We start from the raw sequence: 21871 nt of genomic DNA on the forward strand, positions 1-21871 counted from the left end.
TGCTGTGGGGCGGGATGTGGGACCTTGGCAGAGGGTCCACTGAGCCCCGAGGCTGAGCTCTGGGAGGAGAAGCCTCTCGCAGACATGCCGACGTGGAGATCCAGCCATTCCATCAGCACCACGTGTGGTGTTGGACGGGAGAGCACCAGCATTGGAGCTGCAGCCTCTTCAGCACACATTTTTTGACACAGGCATTAATTACCTCATCGCATGCCATGTCCTGTGCATGGAGTGGATCGTGCTCTCCCAGCAAACTGCCATGCAGCCACGTGTTCTGTCACCATTGTTTGGTGCACGGCTCTAGGACTCGTTAATGGCACCGTACGCAGGCTATGTATGCCACGCTGCCAGAATTAGCAATTTCCACATGGGTTCTTCCATGGCAGCAGTTATTGTAGCAGCACAGCACTTCATAACATTAATCAGTTTATTTTCAAAATACTCCAATGAAGTTTCGAAAGAGTGTATCTGCAAATCCATAAAAAGTACGCACTGAACACGTGCACACTCAACTTTTTCACAGGTTTATGATAGGCCGCATTTTGATGGAACTTTATAGGAATGAAAAAGGGCACAGTTATAGCCCCGAACTGGAACAAAACTCAGTCTAGTACTTTGCTATCCTGCTGTTGAAGTCTACAGACAGTGTGAAAGCATTTCTTTGGAGACGTACAGTTAACAGACACACTCAGGAACCTAAAGATTTGAATTTTTGCCCAATGATCGTTCTTGTAACACCGCTTACCGTGTTAACAGAGCACTTCAGCTGACACCGCCTGGTTCCAAATTGCTTCACGTGTCTTCCGAGGTGGTAAAACCCCCAACTGCCAGCAGCCCCTCTCGGTCCGCAGCAACATCTGCACTTGTGAATTGTCCACAAAATTCTGTGGCAGGCTGAAAACTGAACATATGGGGACAATATAAAATACAGTGGATGAAAATCACAAAATAAATAATACTGGGGCCAGTACGGCAGTTGTGTTATTCCTTTCCCTATTTAATTTCAAAAAAACCAAAGCCACAAAGCCCATTATTAACTGTAGCTTCTGCATTAATTTTCAGTCTGCCAACCTAGTGTACTCCAGAAAGACAGGGTCCTGCTACAGAAACTGGCTTCGCTTCTGTTCCTGTGTGTGAAGTCTTACGGTTCACCGTAAATTTACATTTTGTGTTCCATGAATATTTCACTGTTGTGAGGTGAATAATTATATTTACCTCTATTTTCCCTGGAAGTAGTGCATTTTTATATTACTCTAATACCACCAATGCTTCAGTTATTGCTAATATTAAAAATGGATTTAATTACGACATGATTAATCCAGAACTAAAACATGGTTGATATCCGAACAGGCCAGGCACAAATCAGGTGTAATTTACATCCCTAATTATTACATTAACAATTTTTTTCTTCTTGTTACGGTTTGAGAAACCCACAACAATTTATTGCCATTTAGACAATCATTCTGTCAACCGATGACCCATCCTCACCCAGGAAGGGGAACTGGGGAAAAACAAAGAGACCCAAGGGTTGGCTGAGTATAGTCGTTGTATATTTTTTAGTGGTTCTTTAGTATTATTAATGTTAATTATTTAGTCTTATTCTATTAAATCTGTCTATATTTCAACACTCGCGTTTCTTTATTTTTCCCCAGTTCTCCTTCCCGGGTGGGGAGGGGTCATCAAGTGAGAGAATAATTGTCTAAACAACAATAAACTGCTGTGGGTTCCTCAAACTGTAACACCGGGATGTGCCAGGCCCTGTTTGCCCCAGTCTAATCTCTACCAATGCTCCATTTCTTCAGTGCTATCTGGAGATCCCGGACACATTATTGGGTTAAATAATTAAATAACGCCTTCTCTCTCCTCTGTGGGCTCAAACTATTTTTTTTCCCTCTGGTTTTCTCTGTATTGACTCACTTTGAGAAAAAAAAAAAAAATAAAAATCTGCGTTTTAAACAATAAGCAATTTGGCACCGGCCCTGCCTTCTTTGTACCACGTATAGCGCTAAGAACACAGTCGGTGCCAAGGGAATAATAACTCACAGATAAAAAAAACTTTAATAATAGAGGGAAATGGCTGTGCTTTGAGCCCGACCAGCCTGCCGAGTCCCCCGACACCCAGATCTGGGGTACAGTGATCGAGGAGCCCTTCGCCACCACAACCTCCCATTGCCCCCCACCATGGCCCAGACCCCACCGGCCGGGGACAGGGCCACTGTGACAAGGCTGCTTAACCCCCAGGGGTTTTGCAGCTCCTGAAAGCCACCCGCGTCCCCCCAAGGGATGGCGCCCAGGGACTCACACTGCTGGGTGGGGGAGTACAGGCCCCACACTCCCTGGGAGAGCCAGCGGGGAGGCTCGGCGGGAGCCATGACCCTGCAGGGCCGCCTCCTGAGGGGTGGGCAGGCCACCACCGGGCCCTGATGGCTCCAGTCAGCCTGAGCTGCCCTGAGATGTCCCCAGGCCTGCCTGTGGCACAGGAGCACCATTTTGGCCCAGACCTTCCAGGGGTACAGCAGAGGCAGGGAGTGCCCCGTCTCCCCCGTTCCCAGGCCCTTGCGGGACTTCCCAGGCGGCCTCAGGCCTCACTGCGGAGGCGGCCTGGCCTCACCTCAGGCAGCGGCCCTGCAGGCCGCCACCAGGCCCTGCAGGCTCCAGTCAGCCCAAGCCACCCTGAGCTGTCCCCAGGCCTGCCTGTGGCACAGGAGCACCATTTTGGCCCAGGCCTTTCAGGGGTACAGCAGAGACAGGGGGTGCCCCGTCCCCCGCAGCTCCCAGGCCCTCGCGGGACTTCCCAGGCGGCCTCAGGCCTCACTGCTGAGGTTACTTACCTTTCTCTGAGGAGAGCCGCGCTGGCGGTGGAGCTGTGGGTGTCACCACCCTGCTCTGCCCAGCCATGGGGACCGTGGGCCTGCACCCCATCGTCTGCATTGGGGCCATGGGACTGGCACCCCATCATCTGCTTCAGGGCCTTGGACCCCACCTGTGGCTGCCCACAGCTCCCAGCTTGCCTTCCCTCACGGAGCACACTGCTCTTGCCGCTTTCCCACACCTACTCTTCATCCATGAGGCGTTCAAAGAAGCATCTATGGCAGGGAGAGCAACGAAACACGCAGCCCAGTCCCAGCGTCTGTCTCTGGTTGTGTTCAGGAACAGTTCCACACTCAGAGCCTCGCTGAACTCGGTACTCTGGCCATCGAGGCAGTCCTTCCTTGAAGACACATTGAAGCCGATATGCTAAAAGCAGTAAATCATATTGACTGCATACCTCAAATGTCCCCGTAAGTCTCCTGAGGCCAAAACCCCTGCCCACATCATCTGAAATCTTGGACTTCTGGCACCTGGAGCATCCCGGCATTCCTGTGTCGTCTGGATGACTTACAGCTGTGGAGCCCACTGCAGCTCTGTGAATACACGTCCCATGCAGTGTCATCCATCTTACATACTCTCACACCACGTGCCAGGGGCTGTGAACAGGCCCCTTCTTCCAAATGACATGGCTGGGGCAGAAGACAGACCCCTCCTCCTGGTGGGATGCCTGTGTCCTTCTTCCTCTGCAAAGCTGTTCCGAAATGTTCTGGGTGCCTGGTGGCCTGCAGCACAGGCAAGATTATGGCGACTTGTGCTCAATGAACAAGTTCAGAAATGGGCCTCCTTGACCCATCTGCAACACGTGATGGAGTTGTCCTTGGAGGCACCAAACGTGATGCTGTGTTCAGTACCCACTGGGAACAGAAGACTCTGTCTTGACTTCCATGAAGGCCGGCAGCTCAGCTAGACGTGTGACGAGAAAGTGAGCACCCTCTCTGAAACATTACTTGGCGTGAGAAATGGGGGTGCTGGTGGCTCTGGGGGCTCCTAAGGGAGGAGTCTATTGGAGTGGGTTATGGGCAGTTCTGACTCCAGAGAGAAACCCAGGCTCCAGCTGCAGAGGGAGCCCACCCCTTGTCTAGACCAGGTATTCTCACACCTGTGTAACATGGCCGCAGGAGAACATCCAGGCGGGCAGGGGCACCCCCCTTCCAGATGGCCATTTTAGCACCCATTTCTCACTAGGCCTTAAGGCCACGCTGGAAAATGGCCCTGTTCATCTCCCCTGGAGTAACTTGTACCCATTACCCCTCATTTTGGGCTCACAGCTCTCCTGCCCCAGCCTTCCAGAGCAGCACCCCACTTAAGATTTCTACAGCCCTCAGCCAGGAAGGACATGGAGCTGTTGGAGCGGGGCCAGAGGAGGCCATGGAGATGCTGGGAGGGCTGGAGCCCCTCTGCTGTGAGGACAGGCTGAGAGAGTTGGGGGGGTTCAGCCTGGAGAAGAGAAGGCTCCAGGGAGACCTTAGAGCCCCTTCCAGTCCCTCAAGGGGCTCCAGGAAAGCTGGGGAGGGACTCTGGATCAGGGAGGAGAGCCATAGGACGAGGGGGAAGGGTTTTAAACTGGAACAGGGGAGATTGAGATGAGATCTGGGGAAGAACTTCTTTGCTGTGAGGGTGGTGAGACCCTGGCCCAGGTTGCCCAGAGAAGCTGTGGCTGCCCCATCCCTGGAGGGGTTCAAGGCCAGGCTGGATGGGGCTTGGAGCAAGCTGGTCTGGTGGGAGGTGTCTCAGGGTGGAACTGGATGGTTTTTAAGGTCCTTTCCAAACCAAACCGTTCCAATATTCTATGATTCTCCTAATCCCTTTCAGGCCTGGGCCTTGGAGCGCGTCCCCGGCCTCCACATCCCCCTTTCTTTGGTCCTTCCCCCCCGCAATTCGCTCCTTTTGCCCTTTCCCATGGCAATTTTCAGGAACCGTTTGCGCACCAGCCGAAATTGGGCGCTCTGCTCCCATTACATTTATTTAAAAAAACAAAACAATCAAAAAAACCCAAATAACCAAAACAGACACCCCGCACCCCCCCTCAGCGTGGCCGGGGCGGGCGGGTGTGTGTGTGTGTGTGTGTGTGTGTATGGGGGGGGGGAGTGGGAGTGGGGGTGGCGGCGGGGCCCCCTCCATCTTGGTGGCCCCGCTCCGCTCCGCGCCGTCCCGCCCGCCTCCCTCCCTCCCTCGTCATTGTCTGCGAGCGGCGGCGGCGGCGGCGGCGCTTATAAGGCGGCGGGCATTGCCCGGATGTGAGCGGCTGGCGATGTGTCTTCCAGGGAAAGATGCTATTATCCGCGTCTCCGCGGGGGAGGCCGTGGTGGTGGTGAGGAGGAGGAGGAGGAGAGCGCTGTAAACTTGGAACAAGTTTGGGGACGGGCGGCTCCGCGCTCGCTCGGTTGTTTTTTTTTTTTTTTTTTTTTTTTTGGTTTTTTTTTTCGCCTTTTTTTTTTTTTTTTTTTTTTTTTAAGGAAGGACGGAGGGGAAAGTCCCCGGAGCCGCCACGGCGCTCGCAGTTTGTCAGTCACCATGTGTTTGTAAAAACAATAGAGGGAAAAGTTGTCGGACCTTCTTTTTTTTTTTTTTTTTCTTTCTTTTTGCCTTTTTTCTTTTTTTCTTTTTTTTTTTTTTCTTTTTTTTTTTTGGCTGGCTGGCGGCTCGGCTGTCTGGGTGGGGGAGCTGGTGGCGGGCGTTTGGTGGTCGGGAACCCCAAATCCCAACAACAAAGCCAGGTGTAGGGTGCCTGTAAAGCTGTGGAGTACCCCGGAGCAGGACTGACACTTACAGTACTTTTTCGTGGTTTTGGAGGGTCACACACGTGTGAGATAATAAAGCACTTTGGCAGAAGATTCCTCTCTTCTTTTTTATTTTTTATTTTTTTTTATTTTTTATTTTTGTTCCTTTTTTTTTTACCCCCTTGGAATATTGTGAACATATTTGTGGCCATTTAAGGTAAAGTTACAATTTGCTGTTAAGAGTAACTTGTCTGTGGTTTTTTTTTTGTTTTTCTTTTTTTTTTTTTTCTTATTTTTTCCTAAATTGTCGATCCCACTGTGTTATTTAAAATAAGAGGTGCAAGTTATTGGCTTGTGTAAATGCGAAGGGGAAGTGCACCGCGTGTGCGTGCACACAGGATCGCTGGTGTGTATAAATATACATTGTGTATCCCAGGGTGGAATTCCACGTGTGGGATACACACCGAGGTGCAAACGCCCAGCGCGATAACTCGGGGCTTTCTTTCCTACCGGAAAACGAAGCCGAGCTAGGTTGTTTAGTTTATTTTATTTTGTGGAGCGTGTCGGGCCTGCAATAGCAAAATGTAAAATAAAAAGTATAACATGCTGAAAGGGAGGGGGGGGGGGGGGGGCTCTGGCATCGTCCCCAGAAACTTGAGCGTAAAGGGAATCAAAGGGCTGATTTCGCGAAGTTTGCAGCAATGCTCTCTGGAAATGGAAAAACCTCGGCTTTGAAATTTAGCTGTAGGCACCGGGAAGGGGGGGAAGGGGAGAGGGGGGAATCGCAAACAAACCAAAACAAAGCAGAATTAAAAAAAAAAACAAAAACAAAAAACAAAAAACCTGGGTAATACAAGGGGGGGGGGAAATAATATTGTTCCTCTTGGCAAAGTCCCCGCATCACGTGTATTTGCAGCCTGGTATAAACGGGCTTTGCCATGTGGATGTGCGGGAGCTGGGCAAATTTAAAGTATAATCCCCGCAAAAGTGCGGGGCGGGCGGGACTCGGCGGCTCCATGAGCGGCGGGTAGGGAGGCCCCGCGCCCCTCCGCGCCCCGGGCTCGGCTCCGCGCTCCTCTCCGCGCCCCTTCCCTCCTTCCCCGCCCGCCTGCCCTCCCTTCTCTCCTTTCCCTTCCTTTCCTTCCCTTCCCTTCCTTTCCCTTCCCTTCCCCTCCCCTCCCCCGGCGCTCGGAGGGAACCGATGACTCCGCACAGGCCCGAAGCCGCTGCCGGGTTGTTGCTATTAACCCCCCTCCTCTCCGCAAATTAGAAATTGGGGCTAATTGTCACAGGCTGCTCTCTGCTTCCCCCCCCCGCCCCGCGTCCCTCCGCACCGGCGCCTCCGGAGCCTGCGACTTTGCATCTCTTTTTCTTTTTTTTCTTTTCTCTTTTTTTTTTTTTTTTTTGTTCCCCCCCATCGCTGTTATCGCTGTTTGCCGTTTCTGCCTCTAAACGCTACTTTGCGTGGAAGAAGGAGAAGGGAAAAAGTTGGGAGCGGATGGCTGTAGTTTCTTCTCTGGGATCCTCATTCATTCCTCGCTGAACCTCCTGTTGCATAAATGATGCTCCGGCAGCGAGGCTTTTTCTTTTTTTTCCTCCTCCGGGTTTGGGTTTAGAGTGGATGTTACCGGGTTTCGATCGCCTCTTTGGAAATACAATATCGCGCTTTTTTTTTTTTTTTGGTTGTTGTTGTTGTTGTTGTTTTTGCTGCCCCTCCATCTTTTTTCCCTCCCTTCTTCTCAACAACCCACCCCCGACCCCCCACCCCCCCTGAAAAATCCGCTTGTGTTTCCTGCAAGGCTCGGGACTGGGTTTCTGATTGCGGTTATTTCCATGTTTCTAGGTTTGTGTGATTTTGCTAAAATGCATCACCAACAGCGAATGGCTGCCTTAGGGACGGACAAAGAACTGAGTGATTTACTGGATTTCAGTGCGGTAAGAAACAACGGTGGAAATTAACAACAGCTGTAAAAAAATATCTTCTAGCTGATCTGTTAAACTAAAAAAAAAGAAAAACCAAAAACCAAACCAACAAAAACAAAACTGTGATCTAAGTACATTGGGCAATTTTTAATCAGCAGCTAGAACCATGCGAAATATCTTTTTGCTTATAAAAATAAGAAAAAAAAAAAAGAAAAAAATTAGAGTCTTTTTATTATTTCTTATTGTATGTGATGGGAGATGGAATCGTGTTCACAGCTTCTTTGAATGTCTTGGATGTCTGAAATAATTCATACGAAAAGAGACGCCCCTAAAACTGAACATTTCTCATCATTAGTTAATAACAATATCTAGCACTTTTATTGTGCTTTACGTTTTATAGCGTTGTTGGCACATGAACTAATTAATTGCTAATTAGTTGCTTATATTCTATTTTCAGTTCTTCCCTTGTTTCATTTTTTGGCACATGGAAAGTGCAAAGAAATCCATGACTGTCTCAGTTTAAAGTTTTCACTGAAATCTCATATGGCTTCTGCTGTCATTAAAACTGCTCCAATCTTTTTCTGAAGCCCTCCCCCCTTTCCCCCCAGCTAGATGGTGCTTTTTTTTTTTTTCTCTTAAAAAAAAAAAAAAAAAGTACTTTTTGTCTCTTTGGGCTGGTTTGGAGGCCAAACGTTAATCCGGACGTGTGCACTTGTCTAGTTTTGTCAGGCTCCCCCCCCCCCTCCCTCCCAGCCCCTTCCTTCCTCTCCCCATCCCCTTCCTCCCCCCCCCCCCCCAGTATGTCACAGGAGGCTCGATCTGTCCCGTTATTTCTTTCTTTCGGGGGAGACAGTTTGCTGGGAGATGCGTGTACGTTCCTAAAGCCCAGCAACACCCCGCAAAGCCCCGATTTCCTCCCCCCCACTCCCCCCCCCCGTGGAAATGGGGCTGCTTCAGGCTGGTGGTGCTGCTGCTGCTCCAGCCTTGGCTTGGGAGGGATGGCTTGGGGAAGTTTGGCCAGGAAACCTAGCCTGAGGCAGCTTTGCAGCCCCCTCTTTGCTTGTTGCACTTTTTCCATTTGTTCCTTCGCTTTTTGCAGGCTCTGACTCAGGGAAGGTGCGTATTATCCACTAGACACGTCGAAGAAGAGAGAAACCAATTAGGGTCGAAATAAATGCTAGGGAGAGAGAGAGGGAGCGAGAGAGAGGGAGAGAGAGGGGGAGAGGGAGAGAGCCTTGCTTCAAATTGCTCTGTGTTAGAGACGAAATGAGAATTTAGGGCAGGTGGCACTTTGCATTATTATTATTCGGGTTCCCATATGACAGGCAAATCCTAAAGCGGGATGGAAATGGACATTGCTACGTTTATGGCCAAGGTTTCAACAAAAAACCAAACTTTTTTCGCCTTTGTCAGCGGGAGAGTTGGAGAGGGGAGCGAGCCCCGCTTCCCAGCCTGGCTCACGCTGCTGGGGACCGGGCTTGCTCCAACTCTTCGGGGAAGCGAATATTGTTTGGGGAGCTAATGAGCCTAATAAAAACGTGATGATGGTGGCGAGGGGCTGGTGGGGGCTGTAAGAAATATTGACTCGTTTTCAGGTCTGTGGGGGACGATGTTTTGTGGGAGATGAACTATTCACGTAGTTCACAGCGAACGTGGAAGGAACTTTTGACTACCAGCGGACTCGGGAACCTCTTGTTTTCCACTAGTAATGCCTCTTTGTTTTTTTTAGATGTTTTCACCTCCTGTGAGCAGTGGGAAAAATGGACCAACTTCCTTGGCAAGTGGACATTTTACTGGCTCAAGTATGTAACGTTTTTGTTTCGTATGTAGTGAAATTGTTGTTAGTTATTTATCCACAGGCATTACCTTTGTTGTGGTTGTGTTAATCTCTTCTGGGGAGCAGATTCATTCAGATTGGAGTGGAATTATTCCTTAGCGCTGGCTGTTATTATTATTATTATTTCCACAAGACTGGGACATTTTCACAGTATTTCTATACATTTATGATTTTTTTTTAAAAAAAAAAAACCCTAAAGTTCTCCTCTGTATAATTGTTCAAGGTGAGCTAGTTTAAATCTCTGTTCTCAGTTGAGCATTGGAGCTTTTTATTTCCAGTTTCAGATGCTAGCTTTTGCATGTCTGAAATTATAAGCGAAACATCTTGTGTGAGAATTTAATTTTGTGAATAAGAATTGAAGGCTGCTTAAATTAAATAAATAAATCAGCAAGTATCCGAGTCTAAACACCAACCTCTTCTGGGAAAAGGACTCTTTAGTATTAAAAATCACTGTTTGCTGATGGAATATTTTTGGGTGAATTAAAATCTTCAGGCTTGTTTCTTTTCTCCTGGTGGAAGACAGGGCATTTTCTTTCTAAATATTTGCCTGCTTTTGAAGAGTCCCTGCAATTGAACTGGAGGATTTGGTTGTTTGTGTGTTTGTTTATTTGGCTGTAGTAGTACTATAGGGGCAACTCCTGCATTCCATAAAAACAGGAGTCCTGTTTGATGACAAAAGAAATACCAGAGCTCTTTTGCGGTAGAACATGTGTGTGCAATAATTGTCTGGCAACTAAAGTTTTATATAGAGGCTTTTATATGCCTGACAAATTAGAAGTAAAACTAGCAAAGATACTCGGGCATTTGAGATTTCCTTGCTCTTCTATTAACTTTGTTTAAGAGGGTTCCCTGCCTTGCGGATGTGATGTTTTGGCTAGGACACAAATCCATCTCCGGGTAGAGAGTGTTTTAAAAGCAGGGGCAATTAGACATAGCCCCACACTGTACAGAGTATTGTTATCCGCCGAGTCCTGCTCAAAATCAGATGGGAAATTTGGACAAGTCCTCCCTGCAAACTGCCAGTAGATATCTAGATATAAACACGTCACTGCGTATAGTTTCATGCCTGGTATTTGCAGTTTGGACTCAATTAAAGGAACCTCTTCTGTGTATTCACTATAGCCATTTTTATTAAATGCACTGGTACCGCAATTAACTTCGTATTTCCAAAGAAGGACTTCCTAATTTGAGAGTAGTCTGGAATGTGCATTTTTAAGATACTAGATCAAATGCCGCCTACAATTATTAAGTACTCATTTTGGGAATTTTATTCTACTCAGACTTTCAAAATAATAACATGGCTTTGTTTTATCTTCACAAATTTGGTTGTATTATGAATATAGTGACTTGGAAAATTTTACTGTCAGGTTTGAATAACTTTCCAAATGTAATTTGCCTTATATCTCGCAAGCTAAAGATTTTAGTCCTATTTTTTGTTATTTTCTGAATGACATAATTTTAAGAACTGATTTAACCGAAGACATAATATTCACTATATTTGTTTTCACTGGAGAGAAGCAAAGAGTGTTTGTGCCAGACAAATCAATTTGTCATGCTTATATACCAGTCAATGCAGCAACTAACACTGGTCTAGCAGCAATTGACTGGATAGTTATATTTAATAAATGCATCGTAAACCTCATCTACCAAGTCATTTTGATCAGAAATACCCCAGGATAGCGAGTCTGAAGAGTGAGTGGAATCGAGGGGTTATATTGGTTTTTTTTATTGTCTCTAAATCTGGAAGCATTAAAGTAACTTTGACGCATCGTTTCAGCCACACAAGTAATTTAATGAGCTGAAGTAAGTCAGTAATATTAAGATACAGACCGTTTAAAATAACACCTGAACCCTCCCACACTGTCACAACATGTAAAGGCTTGAATCCCCCGGTCTTTGCTGGTGGAGGCTGAAGGACCCAGCCTGATTAAGGGAGGTTGGTAGATTGTTTGCACAATGGGATGCGGCACAGGGTACGCTCTTCCAAGGGCAAATCGTTTGGAATTTCCTATAGAAATGGCTGTCGCTTGGTTATTGGAGAGGGAGCGAGTGACCAGTGATTTTGGAAAAAGTTGTCAGAGCGTGGACATGAGTGAGTTGCCCCTCGCTGGTCCCGGTGAGAGGGTGGGTGTGTGGCCTGGCGAGGGAGTTGCGTGCAGGAGAAGCGTGGCTATTGTTCGCCGGGCTCTTGCTGGCCAGCCAGCTGTGTGCCAGGGGCTGGCTCCTTCAGCATCTCTGGGGTGCGGGCTCGCGGTGAGCCAGCGCTGGAGACATGCAGATTTGATGTGATAGCGCCCAGACAACTGCTGCAAGAGATGTTTTCTGTTATTGTATGGAAGGATTAAAGATAGCTCCATTAATAACATAGGAGCACAGTTTATTATTCTAATTATCCATATTGATAATAGGAAATTTTAGCCAGCCAAACGCAGCCTGTTCTTCCTTCTGGACAGATGCCCTTCTGAAGTTTGAGCTGACCTTCTCTTAATGGTCGTCTTTTAAAAATGATATTTACTGAGATGGGGAACCACAGATGTCATTCCTCTGCATTAACCTGAAACTTCTCTTAGGAGAGGGGAGGAAAAAAAAAACCCCCACCCCAAAACCGACCCCAAAGAAAAGCAATCCCAAGCAGTGAAGTGAAACTAACTGTACTTTAGGAAGTGTGGTAATATTTCATGCTTAAAGTCATCTTAATAGCTTTTTACTCATCTAATATATGATGCTCTATTGTGATTTGTAATGTGTGAATGAAAATAAAGTAAAGCCACATTTCCTTTTAATCTTTAATTTCACAAACATGGCTTCTTACCATGTTAAGAAATGGTGAGGGCTGGGAGGGAGAAAGGAATGTAACCTGAGCCACAGCCGTGACATTCCCATGGAGCATTTTTCACATGAAAGGCTTTTGTCAACCCAGTAAAGGACCAGGAGTTTTTGTTTGATGTTTGCAGGTGTTCAGCAGAGAGCACTAAAACAATTCAGCCATGCTGCTTCAGAGACTCTGACCTTAACGGGGGGAATTGGGGAAGACTGAAATTATTTTTAAGAAAACTCCCCTGGAGTTACCTCAAATTTATATTGTATTTGTAAAGTGATTTAGTACCTGTTACTTAAATTGAACAATGCATGTCCATTAGAATGAAGCCGGGTTTTTCTTTTTCCTTTTTTTTCCCCCCCCTTCTTTTTTTTTTTTTCTTTTCTTTTTTTTTTTTTTTTTAAAGTTGCCAAAATAAAATTGATTTTCCAAGACCCTCTAAAATTTTCTGAATAGTTCACCTTAGCTTCCTTAGCATTTGTCACAATCTAAGTGCGAGACACTGTAAAATAAGGGGAAGATGATGATCGCTGGTGCTTGATTTTTGGGGAATGGATTTTGAAGCAGGTTTTGACAATTGTGGCACTAAAGAATTTGCTAGGTCTGTCACATTTGGCGTATTTCAGTTTCCGAACCGTTAATCGAAGCCCACATCTTCCTGATTCTGTTCAATTTCTGCTTCTTCTATTTTAAGTATTTAATTTTACCTAAGTTTTCAAGCATCTGTTAGAGATTGCCCACTGTGTATATGTTTGAATATTGTGTGGGTGTGAGTAGCAGGAAAATAACTGAATTCTTATGATTGGCCCTTCCTATTGCATGCACGCAAAAAACAATCTAAAATCTTTGCTAGCACAGACAGCACTGCATAAAGCTGTCAGTTTAAAGGATTTAAGGACTTGCTTTTAATTTTGCCATTAGTTTGATTAGGGCTTGTCCTGCATTAAAATAACAGCCATTACAAATTAATACATCTTTAACTAGGGAATCACAAATTCAGCTGGATTTTTTTGGAAGTCCTTTTTTTAACTATGGATGTGTCTGAGTAAATTATAACCAAATGTAGTTTTTTTAAGTACAGTTCAATTTTTGGAGCGTGGCCTTCTGGGAAAGGGGCATAATTTTGCCAAATTCTTGGTGGATCATGAGAAAAAGTGGAGTTAAATACAGTCTAGATCTTGAAAAGGTTTTGGTGGCCGCTCAGGTTGGGCACAGCTGACAGTAGGAATGATGTGTGCGTGCTAGGGAAGAACACACCTTCACCAGGGAGGATTTGGGAAGAATGTGATTTATTTGGGGGGTTATAATGCAGAATTCAAAAGAAAAAAAAAAAAAAAAGAATACATGAGAAATGTGAAGCGTAGGGATCAGAGAAGTGCAGGGAGGCAGCGTAGCGGGTACGTAGCTGTTGGGATTACACAGGTGACTCTCAAGGGTAGTCCGTGTCTGCAGTGGTCTGTGTCAGAAAACACAGCAAACGATGATTGAATTTGGGTGTTGGCTTTGCGTGCGTGTTGCACCACGTCGCTCCCTTTGCCAGGCGGCATTCCAGGTCTCCGGGTCTCCGGTGTGCGGGGACACGGCACCTCCCAGCCCCTCTGTCCGGCTCTGCCACCCCCGGCCCGCGGCGCTGCTCCCTGATGCTCCTCTCTGGGTTTCCCTGTTGAAAAATCCTCCAGGCTTTAGCTCCGTGGGTACACAAAAGCAACCGCTTCCATATTTTTCATCCCTAATGTTTCGTAATTATGATTAAGAAGAAGAAGAATGCTAGTTACCTCCCATCCTTCCAGCTATGTTTACTTGCGAAGCGTTCGATCCTCCTCCCCTCCGAGCCCTATTAAAGAGCGCGCTGTGGGGGCAGAGGGAGACCCACGCGGTGGTATTTGAGTTGGCCTGAGACACCAGCCTGCATACTTGGAGGAGCTAAATATTTAGTTACAAAGGGGAGAGGTTACTTCTGAGTTTGGGTCTTGCTGGCAGTGGCAAACGGAGCGCATCCTGCAGAGGACGTTCCAGAGACACCGCCACCTACAATCCCTCACGTGTATTTAGACCTGGAAGCTGAGGACTTGTCTTGGCAATTAAAAAAGAAAAAAAAAAATTAAAAAATTCATGAATCCCCTTGATTTGTGATTTTGGAAGAAAATTAGCCTTATTAAATGGAAGAGGGTTTGAATACTCTGCAAAAAGGTTGCCTTGGATCTGATCTAAGAGAATTGTATCTGGAACAGTTCATTTGCGCCTGTTGGATACTGTAGCTTTTCTATAAAATACTTTTTGTCATAATCCTTGCTCGTCTACCTTGTCAAGACTCCTGAATACATTTAATAATTCAAAACCATCCACATTAGCTGTCTGAGAGACTGAAATGCTTGGGGGCCAGATCCAGCCAAATGTCACTTGGAGGAGACGCTTGTGCCTGCCATTGCCAAATTTAGCAGGAACAGAAAGAATGTTTTTCGGTTATTCCGTGGATACGAGGTATCTGTGAACAAAGTGTGTCTGTTAAACCAGGGAACTCAGGCCTGACTTGGGCTTAAGTAGGAGTACAAAGCTTGTGCAACGTGTTCGGTAAGGGATGTGGGAACAAAAGGCGTCTGGGAGCGTGCGAGGTACAATTTGGCTTCTTCCCATTAGATTTGTGCTCGTACCGCTCCCAAATTCAGATTGATTCCTGTCATCAGCAAACGCAGCTCCCATCGACCGAATTCCCTGGAAACATTAAATAGGCACAAAGAATTGTCAGCCTCTGCATCTCGGGAACACCGGGTCACACAAATTTTAATCTTTCACCGCTTACACTTATTTTTTGGCTTCTGCAGCTTGAACATGTGATTTAATTTATTATTTGAATTCCCCCCCCTCCTCTGTGATTTAAGCCGTTACTGAATTTGGAGTCGCTTTGATATTTTACTTACCTTGTAAGTAAAAGGATATCAGCGCAGGCTCGGGGATCCCAGGAATGTTGCGAATGAACTGCTTGACGCTTTTTGACAGGATCAGCAAATATCTTTACCATGCCCTAGTAATGAGGAAATCGCTTAAATAACAGATGAACAACTAAGTCACATAAACATATATAATAGAACTATGTAATGAAAGTTTATGCTGTTAATTGCTTGAATCTCTCTTAAATGCACAGAATCATGGAGCAGTAAAAGCTGTCATATAAACAGTTTTGTTTTGAGTTTAAAATTATTCCCTTTTTTTTTTTTCTTCTTCATCTGCTATGATAAACAAAGTCATTTTGTAAGCTTCACAGATCAAACATTTACTTCTAATGGTAAACTACATTTTGTATCTGGAAATGTGTGTCTTTGCAAGGCCCAGAAAAAGAGTAGAGCCCCGGTGGCCCCAGGCCTGTGGTTTTCAGTGTTTGATATCATGATGTTATTTAGATCGGTTCCCGTAAGCCAAGATAACAGATCTGCAATTGTTTAATAAGGAACAGGGGATGTGTTTGTAATGGTTTAAAGGTCTTTTACCAAAATTTTCCCAGATAAATGATACCAGGGAGGTGGACATCATCAAAGTTGGACTAAGAAGGGCTAGAAATTACATCTCAAGAAGTGGAAATTATTTTTTTTATGTCCTGAACGGGAGGCAGCCTATTGTTTTGAAGCTTATGAAATGCAGCCTTACGAAAGTCAGGTGCCTACATCTCCTAGGGCTCCTCGGAGCCGGCCGAGGAGAGATGGCCCCGGGGCTGTGATTCATTTTCTGGTCCCTGCCAAAGGGCCCAGCGATTTGCCGAGGCGTAGCTCTCTGTGTTCTGGCTGGCGAAGAATAGGTGAGACTGTCATTGCTCACACAAACGTCTAGTTCAAGTGAGCTCGCTGTGTGGTCAGCAGAGAGAAGAGGCGGCACGGCCCGGGAATGTCTGACATGTCCTGCTGAAGATGTAGGCATATAAAATTAATATACATGTAATAGTATGTACCATCTGCCAGTGCCTGCAGATAGTCCGCAGAGTTCCTCTTGCACCTCGGAAGACAGGAGGAGGAATAACAACAGTTCAAACGAGTCCCTTGAATAATTTAATTTGGTGTTATTTATGCTGTACTATTAACTGCTAAGGAAAAGTGGCTACTGAATTTCCTCCCCTGCCTTTTCACAGCTGATGCTGCCCATCAGGCCGAGGCACCGAGATGCTGAGGGGCCGCCACTTTTTCTTTTTTGTCATCTGGAAGGGATCGTGTGCCTCAGGGGATCGAGCCCAAGTGCCGAAATCTGCCTCTTGCCATTTGTGCCGTTCAAAGGTTTTCAAACCTCTGACTTGGGGGTTTGTGTTGGGGCACAAATCTGTGATGTTGGAACAGCAGAAAATCTCAATTGTCTTCTTTTACCCTTTTACCTGTTTCTCCCTAGTGCTTCTTGGCAGAGCAGAGGGGTGGCACTGACCAAATCCTTAGATTTTTTTTTTTTTTTTTTTTCTAATGTTTTCAAAGGTTGTTGTGTAATTTCTTTTCTTAGCAAAGTTACAGAACTAGGCAAAGTGTTGGGGAAAGGTTTTGGCATATTTACTCTCTCTGCCAAGGTAAACAGAGGGGCGGTCCAACTGCATATCAAACAACCAGGTGTATTTAAAAATGGGTTTATCTGGGTGGATTTGAGAGTGGGGAGAAAGTATTTCACGGGAAGGTGCCGTAACAGCATTGTTGGGTGAGAGCTATTGTGACAGTCACCGTTTCAGGACGCCTGTTGGTAGCAATGACAATAGGTAGCTGTAATCTATTGTTGTCTGGGCCGGGTATTGATCTATTTTGGAAACAAGGCTTCACGCGCGCTGCTGGATTTGCAGAGTGCTCTGGTGGAATTTGTCTAATCCCCCAAGACTTGATTTGTTGAATATAATGATTTTCTTTTCACCTGGTGGGAAGGCTTCCGAGGTTGAGCCGATGTCTCTGGCACTTGATGGTGCCTTCTGCTCCGCTCCATCAGCGGGGGGCCGGGGAGCGACGCCGGGCGCCTTCGTTGCCTGCTTGGTCCTCTCCTCGTTGCAAGCCCGCTGGTGTTTTCAGCAGTCCTGGCATCTGGGCTTCATCGCCTTCAGTCAGGGTTTTACCCAAAATTTACCTTTTTACCCTTAGAGCAGATCCTTTCAGGCCCATGGGCTGTTTCTGTGGGTTCCAGCAAAGTTTATTTAAAAAAAACCAAAAAAAGCCAAAAAAACCAACAACAACAAAAAAAAACCCAAACAAAAACCCCACACTAAACGACCCCCCTGTTTGATCTTACATTCACTCTGCAGCGATCGGTGCCTCCGCCACGATAATTTTAGGGGTCCAAAAATGGGAAAAAAAATTGAAATCACTGAATTAATTCTTAGGCACGTGTGTAATCCCTAGGAAACCAGGATTCAGTTCTTTCTCTTCTGTAGTATATAAAAATTAGACTCTCTCCTGGTGCTGTTTTCCTTGAATAAAAGCCTGAAGATTTGGGATTGTCAGGTTAACGTGGCACGATGCGCTTTTTCCTCCGACTGTACGTATAAATACGATCGACCTATTTGATAAATAACTGGTACAAAGGTTTTGTTATATTAAAAACAGCTAAGTATGACTCCTGATGGAATATCAAGACTGTAATTGAATCTCAGGGGTTCTGGTACTGTTCATAAAGCATTTGAGTTGTTTTGTGCTTTGTGACGTCAGCCCAAAGCTTGATTGAATTATGTTCCTGTGTTGTGGGAGCACCTGCCAGTGCCACTAGACTTAAGGGTCTGTCAGCATTTCCATTACAAACCTTCCTGATAAGTTTGTGACTTGGCTCTGGGCGTTTGAACCGGGCTGAGGGCTGCCATATAAACTTACAGCCTGGGAGCGAGTTGTTCTGCAAATACAAGCAAGCCGAATAAATTCCCTAAATTGTAATAGGATGTGACTCTCCTCTCGCCTCCGTGCAGATGCGATGCTGTTCCTTGGCACAGCCCCTGTTTGAAAGGACACTGGGATTTCACAGAGCAGAGCCTGAAATACCGCTGTTTAATGAAACTACGTGAAAGAGGGGTTTTTTAGTATTTTAGAAACAAAGACATGCATGTGATAACGTGATTTGGGAGTCCCCGTGAGCATGGGCCATCTCTGCTGGCAGCTCCGCAGGCTGTAGCGTAGGTTTCCTCGGTTCTGAGGGGATTCTCATTAAAGGGAGAAGTGACGGCCGGGAAGCTTGCATACACAGTTGTAATACAGAAATAATTATTACATTACTTTTAGCTCCTTATGGATCTGCGTGCTTTAATTATGGGGACGGCACACAGCAGCTGATGCTGAAATGCAGAGTAAATATTTAGCGCGGTGCTGCTCAAGGTGCGTTGCGTTGGGAAGAGATGCTCCTTGTCCTCGGGGCACTGCTGGCCACTAGGCCTTGCGGCTGCTTAAATGCTGCAGGTATTTTGAGAGAAGGGCAGGGGTGAGCCAGAGTCACCACCAGACCTCCCAGAAGGGCAGAAAGTGGCCTAATGGCTTGATGAAGTTCTGCAGCCATGAGGGCATCGTAGCGAGTCCTGGGCTCACCCCTGAGCTCACCGTGCTGTGTGCGCGGGAGCATCCTGGCTCTTCCCGCCTCCTGCTTCTCCAGGATCAACGGTTTTGCTCGGGCACTGCACAGGGGAGATGATTTGGACTATCAAGACTTCCCGGTACTGCAAAACCTCATTCACGTGGCATTTTTATACAACAGGAATCCCATCTATCTGAAGTTTGGACAAGCGTTCTGAGGTTGCCTCTCCAAAATCTCCTCCTTTGCAGTGTGTAGTCAGCCCGAGGTTGGGAATGTCCCCTCCACGAGAAATAGTACCAGATCTCTGGTATAGCTTCATCTGACTCGGAAATGTTCTTTTATTTTTCAGACCTAGGATACTTTTTTTCAGTTGTAGCCAAATGTTTGTGGCGGAGGGTTGAAGGAGAAATGGAAGCAAATATTTGGAAAATGCTTTTTCCTGCTCTTGTAAATAAAGGACATGTTCTGTGATTCCTGATGAGAGTGTAACCTGTCAGGCACACTCATTTTCCTCCTGTGCCGCTGATGCCGCTTCTCTAGCCAGACCTTCCACATGGATCTTCCCGTGCCATCACTAACTATATCCGCTACCAGTTACTGCCTGTTGCCAGAGCACTTGGTTTGGGTTTGCCTTAAACTCCTATTGTTTGGGACCGCTGGTGTGCTTTGTGTTAATCTGGGCTCTCCTAAGCCAACTTTATTTCATAGTATTTTGTCCCTTGCAGTCCTTTGGGAAAAATGATGTGTTAAGTAAGTCCTGATTCGAGACTAGATAATGCTTTATTCTGCAGGATCAGAGTTGTTAGCAAATGCCTTGCTTAACTTTTGTTTTCTGTGCCTAATCGCTTTGTTGATTTTATACTCTTTGGAAAGATTTACTTAGGAAATACTGTGTCTTGTTGTATAAACAGAGGAAAATTCATGTTCCTAAAATTAGATATTTTGTAAACACCACAAATTAGAGCATTTAATTTATGAACTAGCTTATTAACTAATGGACGTTGTCTTTTTCCCTCTCCTAGTTTTCTCATTTATATTCCTTTATTTTTCCTATTTTACCTCTGTCTTTTAAAAGTGAAGCGGTTACTTGGCACTAGTGGCGACGTAGTGGTGAGAGTGCTTCAGGTTCGTGCTCGTGTCAACGTTCGAATAAGCGGTTTGGTCAGTGTGAGATACTGATGCTTCTTCACATCTCCCTGCCTGTGAGCGAAGCCTATGACAGATACTGAAAATGTGTTGATATCCAATTAGGAAGTTAACATGGCAAAATTAGCAATTATCAGAGAGTAAACAGGCAGCTCAGGACAGCTCTCGTCAGCGCAGGGGCTCTCCGTCCTCTGCGCTCTTCGGGAGATGTGTCTCTCCAGGGCGTAAATCCTCAACGGGGAAATTATTGGGAGTAAATTATCATTGTCTTTTTAACCACAAACCCAGTTTAGTTGAAGCAGAAGAGCGTTGTCGTATTCAAAAATACATAGATAACAACCCACGTTTTACTTCTCTTGAGAATTCAGTGAATCCAGGTTATTTCAGCAGTATTGGATCCCTTCTTACCTTTATGGGGTCCCAGCTTGTCCAGATGTTTGTCATCTCGTTGTCTCTATTTCTTCCCCATTACTGACTTGGTTTTATTTTTTCCTTGGACTTGTGAATGCAAGCTCTGTAGAACAGGAAAAACACTTCAGTTCATTAAACCTTCATTATCTGAAGGGGCAAGATTCAGTCTTTTTGCAGTGCAAATCCAGGGTAGAGAGCTCTGCTGTTCCCCTGTGAGTGTGATGTGGGGTGGCAGCAAAATACCTTCCCAAAATAAGGATTCTCCTGCAGCCAGAAACCCCCACTGCTGGACTTCATGGCTCTCTGGATCCGACCCGTCCGGTAACCCCAGCCTTCGGTTCCAAATTCTCCCCCTTAATTCCAGTGTTTCCTTCCTTAGGGAGCAGAAGAGGTTATCTATGGAAAATTCAGAGGTGAAGGAATAGGAATGGAGAAAGGAACTGAAAACCCTGTAATCAAAACTTAACCAGAAAACAGTTAAAGTGATGATTATTGGCATTTTCGTGCTTGTGGATTCCCACTGCCTGTAAATGCCAAAGTGTTTTCTGTGGCCATTGAGCCCATAGTATCTGACTACAAGGAGATGATGAGATTTATTATGCTAAAAGTGTGATATTTAAAAAATGAGAGAGATACATTTAAAAAATGTATATCTAAAACTGTAAAATCTAGTATTTTAACATATTTCTAAGTGTAAAAAAATATCCTCTGGCTCTGCCATTGGGCAAAATTGTGATGTGTTTGTAAACAGGGCAATGCCTAATGGAGAATCGTTATTTTCTTAATCCAAAATAGAAAGAGCTTAAATAGAAAGTGCAGGATTATGGAAGCAGCAGCTTTATTCTTTTTAATATAAAGTTGTTTCCTCTTACTCAGCTCAGTCCTATCCCCGCTGCTGGAAAAAAAGAAACTTCTGGTGGTCTCCGCTGGGGTGGGATGAAACCCCCTTGCACTGACCGGGCACTTGGAGAGGTCGCAAGCACTGAGTCACTTCGTAATAGTGGTACAATCATATTTTTTTCTGCTTAAGCCTCTTCCCTGTCCGTTGCTGTCTAAAAGTCCTAGTTCGACAGGAAATTAAAAGCAAAAATGAAAATGGATAATCTGTAGAATGTTTTCAAATTTGTCCGTTGTATTTATCAGAAGTCCATGTGAAAAATAGCAATGTTGAATTGTAATGGAAGTGAATTCAAACAAATAAGACAAAACCCTAAGAAATGTATTTGAGCAGTAGCATTCTCCTGGTCTCTCGTTTGCACCGATGGGAGGGTTCCCGGACGCGAGCGAGGGGAGAAGGACGGGGCTGCTTGCCTGCTCCTGCCTTCACAGATGGCACCCATCTTGCCTACTGTGACTTTCGTCAAAGCCTGGCATCTTAATCGAACGGCATCATCTCGGTGCCTCCTGTGTCGGTGAAGAGATAGGGAGGCTTATCCCTTTTTAAGATAAGGGTTTGAGATGGCTCTTTCAAGGCAGCAGTCTCTTCCTACTGATTGTAAAGACGGCTCGGTGACTAGGTGGCTGCTTTTTTGATGGCTAAAGCTAAATGAGATGAATCTCATCTTAAAGGTCCCCTGGGTCTACTTGAATCCTCATTTTTTTTTTTTTGGTAATTTTTAATTTTTTAGAACACAAAATCCTTTG

The 21871-nt window shown here is 45.7% G+C and overlaps 1 protein-coding gene across 2 annotated transcripts in view; it reads left to right on the forward strand.

The window, feature by feature from the left end:
* Nucleotides 1–6792: 6792 nt before the first annotated feature.
* The window catches only part of LOC141476556 (transcription factor 4-like), a 226530-nt gene continuing 211451 nt past the window's right edge, over nt 6793–21871 (forward strand). Inside the window, exons 1-3 of one of the 2 annotated variants that reach the window (XM_074165245.1) lie at nt 6793–6817; nt 7429–7526; nt 9244–9316. In XM_074165245.1, the coding sequence (XP_074021346.1) occupies nt 6793–6817; nt 7429–7526; nt 9244–9316 (196 nt within the window). Of the gene's footprint in view, nt 6818–7428; nt 7527–9243; nt 9317–21871 lie in introns of those variants that run through there. The other variant, XM_074165246.1, reaches the window with a different exon arrangement.

This window comes from Numenius arquata, chromosome W (genome assembly GCF_964106895.1).
Source record: "Numenius arquata chromosome W, bNumArq3.hap1.1, whole genome shotgun sequence".
NCBI lineage: Eukaryota > Metazoa > Chordata > Aves > Charadriiformes > Scolopacidae > Numenius > Numenius arquata.